General features: G+C 37.5%; 1 protein-coding gene across 4 annotated transcripts in view; it reads right to left on the bottom strand.

The window, feature by feature from the left end:
• Positions 1–892: 892 nt before the first annotated feature.
• LOC127881212 (phosphoinositide 3-kinase regulatory subunit 4-like) overlaps positions 893–7,163 on the bottom strand; it is a 56,348-nt gene continuing 50,077 nt past the window's right edge. For all 4 annotated transcript variants that reach the window (XM_052428936.1, XM_052428935.1, XM_052428937.1 and 1 more), the window contains exons 31-35: positions 6,369–6,473; positions 5,757–5,882; positions 4,446–4,603; positions 3,566–3,741; positions 893–2,676 (exon numbers count right to left, since the gene is read on the bottom strand). In XM_052428936.1, coding sequence (XP_052284896.1) covers positions 2,475–2,676; positions 3,566–3,741; positions 4,446–4,603; positions 5,757–5,882; positions 6,369–6,473 — 767 coding nt within the window. In that variant the 3' untranslated portion in view covers positions 893–2,474. The remainder of the gene's footprint in view (positions 2,677–3,565; positions 3,742–4,445; positions 4,604–5,756; positions 5,883–6,368; positions 6,474–7,163) is intronic.

The following is a 7,163-nucleotide window of genomic DNA, read 5'->3' as shown; positions in this document are numbered from 1 at the left end:
ATTGCTCCATGGTTAATGTCCACGGGTTCGGGAAACCAGGAGAATAGTTTATAAACCGATAAACACATGTGCACTAGTTGGGCATTGTTTGTATTTTGTCTCGACGGACTCATCAATATTTCTTCGTTACGTGTTTAATTGCACATGAAAAGAGATTATATACATGGTATACATAGTGGAGAAATATCGTCGATATCCCACTGTAATTATAGTTTCTAAATTTATAGATTACACAGCATTGTGCTTGCATTTAATTTAACATTAGATCTATAAATATATTTTATTGCATTAGACGGCATCAGAGACGTAGATCACACGTCTCTGGCGGCATTGAAGAGACGAGTAATAGTGAAAATTATTCAAATGTTCGACACCGGGCCATTTAGAAATTTGGTATAGCGCACGACAACACTGCTGTTACAACCAGTCCTTAGTCAACCATTGGCCAGTCAACCGTGTGCAATACGCTGCTGCAGCTCAATACTATGCAATTGGTCAGGTAACCATTTTGCAGCAGGCAACGTACAATACACTTCTAAAAAAAATTACCAAGGCATTAATATTACACTGTAAGCTGTGGTCAAAACACTGTTGCTACACTGTACTCAGCAAATGCGCGGTCAGTCAAGATCGAAACACCGTTGCTACACTAGCAAATGCGCGGTCGGTCAAGATCGAAACACCGTTGCTACACTGTACTCAACAAATGCGCGGTCAGTCATGATCAAAACACTATTATTCCACTGTACTCAGCAAATTCGCGGTCAGTCAAGATCAAAACACTGTTGCGATAGTTTACTCAGCCAATGCACGGTCAGATGAGGTTATTGCAAGACCCTATCGAATAATTATGTGGAGTGTTTGATGAAACTTATCAAATATAGTAACACAGTTTAGTTTTATTGTTTATTTCATTACTTTAATAAAGTATATTGCACATATTGGTAGTAAATCAAATTCTATGCACTTAAGGTGTAGTGTTGGAAATGTTTTCAACTGCAAACCTAGTTCTTTTTAAAGTCACACAACTTTACGAATGGGTAACAGCAATACAAATAATCAAGTTCAAATTTCTGTCTCCAAAGAAACTAGAAATATTTGTAAGAAACGACATGGCATCCTAGAAATCTATACAGTTTCTTAACTGCGTATACATGAATACATACTAATGACATAAATTATCATTTCAATTTAGAAAGATAACTATCGGATATATTTCTGAATAGCCATGTTGTATAAAAAAACTTTAAATTCAATACTTCATGTTACTATAACTAAATCATAAAACATTATATCATATGTGTATACTAATACATAAACATATTTGAGCTAGGTTAGCACATTTAACTTGCTATTTTTGTATCGAATGCTATAAAATCAGTATATACATTCTTTGAAATATTTTTTTAACAGATAAATCGGTGATGAATTAAAGACTATAAAAAATTCAGAAGAATAAAAAAATCAACTAAATAACAGTTTTCTACAATTGGAAATAATTTTCCATTTTTATGAAAAAAAGCCACTTTAAGAACAATTGTTTTTTGTCCATAAACACAATCAATATACATAAAACACATTGCTGACCATGAATATTTGTCAAATTTTATCCATTTAAAACTGTTCACATTAAATTGCGCAATAAAGGGCGTTATAATTTATTCAAAATGTTTCACTGTTGCCTAAAATGGTGTGAGTCCGGATGTCAAATAGGATCTTTAGATGTGTAAAGTAAATTTTTCAATCAGAGACAACTATGGCCCTTATTCATATTGTCTTTATGGAAAAGTTAAGCATATTGAAACATTTGCAGAATCCTCAAACTCTTATTTAATACTTTGCAGACGAATGCAACGATAACATGAACAACAAATTGACAGTTTCAGAAATGTCTAAACAGACAAGTTCAAAACAACAATAACAGTCAAACTATAATATTATACATTTGAAACACACTTGAGGGTATAATTTCAATAGTGTATCATGTAATTGATTTCCTTACACTTCATTACCAACTAAGTATTTCAAAGTTGTCACACATTTAAAAGAAAAAGATAACACATCACAAACACAACGGAGAAATTTTTCTCACAAACACGAAAATTATAAGTGGTCATATCCACAGTGCCTTTATAAATAACACATTTTTCATACATATTTCACAACTGATACAAAAAGTTACATAAATATTAAGGTATTAACAACAGTATCTGCACAAGCGACTCTCCACAAGCCACCGACTCCATCCATCCCTGCCCTATTTCCAAACCTCACAAACCAATTATCACAAACCTCCATTCTTATATGCCATGCCTTCCCTATTTTTATGCTTTTACACAAACCTTTTGAAAACACCAACATTCAAGTAACCTCCCCTCCACCCACTCCCCTGTCATAGCCCATAAGCCTCAAACCCAAACCCCAATACCACTATAATCCACCCTTGCAACCAAACCACTTTTATCCCTCATCCACTATTTCCACACTTTCACGACGCCATTTCTCGACGCCGTCAGCACCAGGCACTGTGAGGCCTGACACAGGGCAACATCAGTGATGGTGTCATTGTGACCCTGGGGCGGGGCCTCGGGACCCCAGGGCTGAGAGTCCTCCGTGGGGACGGGCTTCTTGGTGTACGACTCCACTATCACCTCTGTGCCCTCTATCAGCTGAGACCTGAACACAGAAATAAGACATGCCACAATTTAAGACACTGATGTATGATATGCATACTTAAATGTATTCCGGGTAGGTAAATATACTAAAACATACCCAGGAATTCTTACACTTAATTGGTTGTTGTCGCCTTTTTTTTCCCCAAATAATTATAGTCATATTTATGTCAAAATTGTGCACATTGACCTTTTGATTATTCAAACCCATACTTCAAAAACGTTGTTGAGGCAGGTTTCTTTTTTTCAAAGTGAATTCTGTTTTATATTCGGTAGCGCGTTTTACGACATCCGATTTTGGGTGGGAATAAAACTCAGGTACAGTCTAAATTGGCCAGGTATATGTTGGAATATTTTCCGTACCTGGGGTACATTTAAGTAGTACCCGAGCTGACAATGACCTATTGAGCGCTGCTTACCATAACCCTAACAGTAACTCCACTATCACCTCTAGGCCCTCTACCAGCTGAGACATTAGCACAGAAAAAACACTGCTAGACACTGCTGTTATTCTCTTTTAATTCTTTGATCTTTTATGAGTACATACGTACAGTTCAAAGCGCCCTGGGGCTCAGTAGTTTTGATTATTCCAACTGGACAGTGTTGTATAATTTATTTCTGTTTCAGATGGACATAGTGTTGAGTTCCAATATTTTTGTGGGCATTTACTAAGACGACAGGAACAGGGCTTTAAGTAAGGTATTTCACTATGGGTACTCTTACCTGTTACCTTTTTTATCTTTTATCTTAAACGCACAACCTTTCACTTGAAAGAAAAATGGAAATTTGTATGTTCAGAGCTTCAGAAAAAAGTATACTTTAAAACAAAAGGGCATTAAGAAAATTATTGCGTCTAAATATTTTTTTAAACAATAAAAGCCAAAGATCTCCACCTGTAGCTGACTGCTGTGTGCTGAGTCAGATCGCCTGCAGCGTTGGCCATGATGAAGCTATTTGCAGGGTAGCCCAGGTCCCAGAACCGGACCCTCATGTCCGAACCTCCAGTCAGAAGGAAAGTGCTACTGTCTGTGGTGGCCACGTGCATACCATACACGGCGTGGGGACTCTCCTAGGGGAAATAAAGCTCAATTGGTCGTTGTCGACTCAGTTACATACCCTGGGTACTATTAAAGTAGACTTCAATGTACCCTGGGTATGGAAATAACCTAACAAGCATTTGGCCATACTACGGGATACTTTTTAATATATTTTCAGCTTTTGTAGTATACCTAAAAGTGCCCAGAATACTTTTAAATGGCACCTGAGTAGACAATAGCCAATCAAGAGGAATAAAATAGAAGTAGAATTTTCAACGCCTTAGAGGGTGATCTACCACAGGATGGTAACTGAGGAATAAGCTAACAAAATTCACAGAGCAGTCAGCAAAAATAATAGAGAATTTTGAAAAACATGGTTATATGAATAATTATTATTGAGAAATGCATGCTTTCTGTCCTTGGTTGCATTCTATGGTACAATTCAGTTTGTAGAATTTCTTCATTACAGGTAGAATCCAAAGCCAAAATGGTTAATAAAATATATTGACACATATGGAACATAAATAACGAAGAGATCAGAAACATTAGATAATTGAATTAAACAATGAATAATACTTTTATTCACAATGGTGCTGACCAAAAATTGTTGAAGTATTTGTACTATGAAATTACTGAAATTACTGTATAACAAGGTTACATTATGTTATTTCTGCGTCTTAAACACCGTAACAATATGTCATACCCTTGTCTTGAAAAATAAGGCACTAATACATACCTGTGTTTTGGACAAGGTGGGCACAGCGCTGGCCCACAGAGCCTTCCGGCGGGCACCTGTCTCGATATCCCACATGGAGACCTCATTGTTACCCTGCACTGCCGAGATCACCCATGACTGTTCCTTTGGGTGAGGCAACAGGCGACGAACACGTGATCCTAGGCGAACAAAATGTTTTACATTTGAACAGCAGGCTGGAAAATTGGACATAATGCATGTGTGTAAAGTGTCGTTCCAAATTAGCCTGTGCAATTAGCTCATCAGGAACACTTTCAGCCTTAACCGGATAAGCATTTAGAAGAGACTACCTTTTTACAAAACAAGGCTATTGTCAAGCAATATGGTCCCCTACCGGCTCCACCATTGTCAGAAATTCCACCATTTTCAGAATATTTTTTTTTTTGGTTTCCATTGCAACCACAATTTTTGACGTAGGAACAAAATGAAATGACGTGCATAATGTCCATATTGCCATCTATCCATGTTTCAAGTTTCATGAAAAAATATTAAGAACTTTAAAGTTATCGCAGGATCCAGAAAAGTGTGACAGACAGACTCACAGACAGACAGACAGACGGACACACAGAGCGCAAACCATAAGTCCCCTCCGGTGAAACCGGTAAGGGACAAAAATATATTTAAGTTGAAAGTGCTGTTCCTGATAAGCCTGTGCAAACTGCATAGGCAAATCTGGGATGACACTTTATGCACATACATTAAACCCAGTTTTCACATAGCAGGTCTCATTTAGTCAAATATTGTAATACATCACAACCCCCCTTCCACAAGGGGACACTGTAATGGAACAGAAACGTTTGATCTACCGCAACCACTCGGACAGGCAGAGAAAGCAAAAAACACTCTCTCAACTTTTATGGAGAATTTTCAAAAGACTTTCTACATGTGAACGTTGTTTTCATATTCATATCAAAAAGAAGAACTTCAAACAATTGAGCGTCCTTTTGAGAATTTCAGTTAGTGTTTTTCAGTGAATCAGAGAAAGAAATATTCATTGTTAAACATCATCCAGTATTATTGCTTGACAAAAGAAAATAATTAGCATCACTGCAGCTGGTCACGTAATAAATGGGTTTTTAACAATTTACTTTAGCTTGATTGCATCAAAACCCCTAGGCTTATTGAAATGAGTCTATTTCCTGGGTAGAACCAGCACTTGATGTCGTTTATGGAGATCGGAACACTCCCATGGGCCAACACCATAACAACTAAGCCATGGCACACTCTGATGATATAATTGGAGACTCAATCCTCCATAAACCATTGTCTACTGTTCACATATCATTCACTTACCTGTAGGGTGTTCAATGGTCGTTATGGGCAACTGGAAGCGCAGGTCCCAGCACACGTGTTTCCCACTACTGGTTCCTACACAGAGCCAGCACTGGGACTGATGCACGGCAAACGAAGTGATCAGACCTGAAAATGACACAGCCTAAAATAATGAGAGCTTGGTCATAATAAGCAACATCCAAATACATAATTAACTTGAATTTATAATTTATATTTGTTTCTGATTTTAATCCAACCAGAAAACAGAAAAAAAGAAAATTGCTTTACGTACAAAGTTTGATTCTCTGTAAATTCCTGGTGAGTATCTTTCATTTTATTTTATCATTTTTCTAATACTTTCTTAAGAGCCTCATTCTGGGAAAACTGGGCTAAATGCCTGTGCGTAAAGTGTCTTCCTAGATTAGCCTGTTCAGTCTACACAGGCTTATCAGGGACTACAATTTCTGCCTTAACTGGACTTTTGTTCAGAAGAGACTTTCTATTAAAAAAAAATTCCATCAAAGCAAAGAGTTGTCCCAGATTAGCCTGTGCAGACAACACTTAACAAACATTCATTAAGACCAGTTTTCCCAGAACAAGGTTCTTATAGAGAACATGTAATCCACAGCATACCATTTCTTGGGTCATTCTTCAGCATCCAGACAACATCATTGGACCGAATGTCCCATCCAATCAAGAAGCCATTCACAGTCGCATATGCCAGCACCGACTGGTTGCCTAAGAATCAGAAGTCAAACATATTACGAAGTTTATGAGGTCTTACTGCGCCTGATGCTGCTTTTTTGAGGACTCAGAGGGTGCCCAAGCACTGCTACCTAATTAACTTACCAGACTCCACAAAAGTTCAGTTGAATTTTGCATTGTAGCTGCAATTTCTAGATATTTAGTTGTTACTGAAAGATATTCAATTTTGGTATGGTCTTGTATTTTTGGGTGAAGCTGGGGTACAGGAAGGAAACCCCACCTGTCTGGTATAGTTGACCACCAACCAAACTCATATTCTTCTGGAAAAGGGGATTGAAAACCGGCACCTTGGTGAGAAGCCTATGAACTAACCATTGCACTAACTGGACAGCAATAGAAGTCAAACTGGCATGTAATGCATTGAAGTAATATATCCCAGCCAATCAGTAAGCTGTTCACTGTTGCATTTGCTTACACAGACTTATTGACTGGTTGCCTACAAAACAAGTAAACAAGATGACCAAGGGCACTAAGGCACTCACCTGGGCAGGTAGTGATTCACTATAGAAATGTAAGAAAAATTGCTACAAATCCTGGAGCAACAATGGTACAACAACAAAAACCCTTTTGTTGGTTTTCCCTCTACCATTCAGATATGCATTTTGACCTGTTTGTAGCCACTTAGAAAATCTAATTAAATTAAAGACCTTTCTTACACATTTA

The sequence above is a fragment of the Dreissena polymorpha genome, chromosome 5 (assembly GCF_020536995.1).
Source record: "Dreissena polymorpha isolate Duluth1 chromosome 5, UMN_Dpol_1.0, whole genome shotgun sequence".
Lineage (NCBI taxonomy): Eukaryota > Metazoa > Mollusca > Bivalvia > Myida > Dreissenidae > Dreissena > Dreissena polymorpha.
This window is presented reverse-complemented; position numbering and strand designations above follow the sequence as displayed.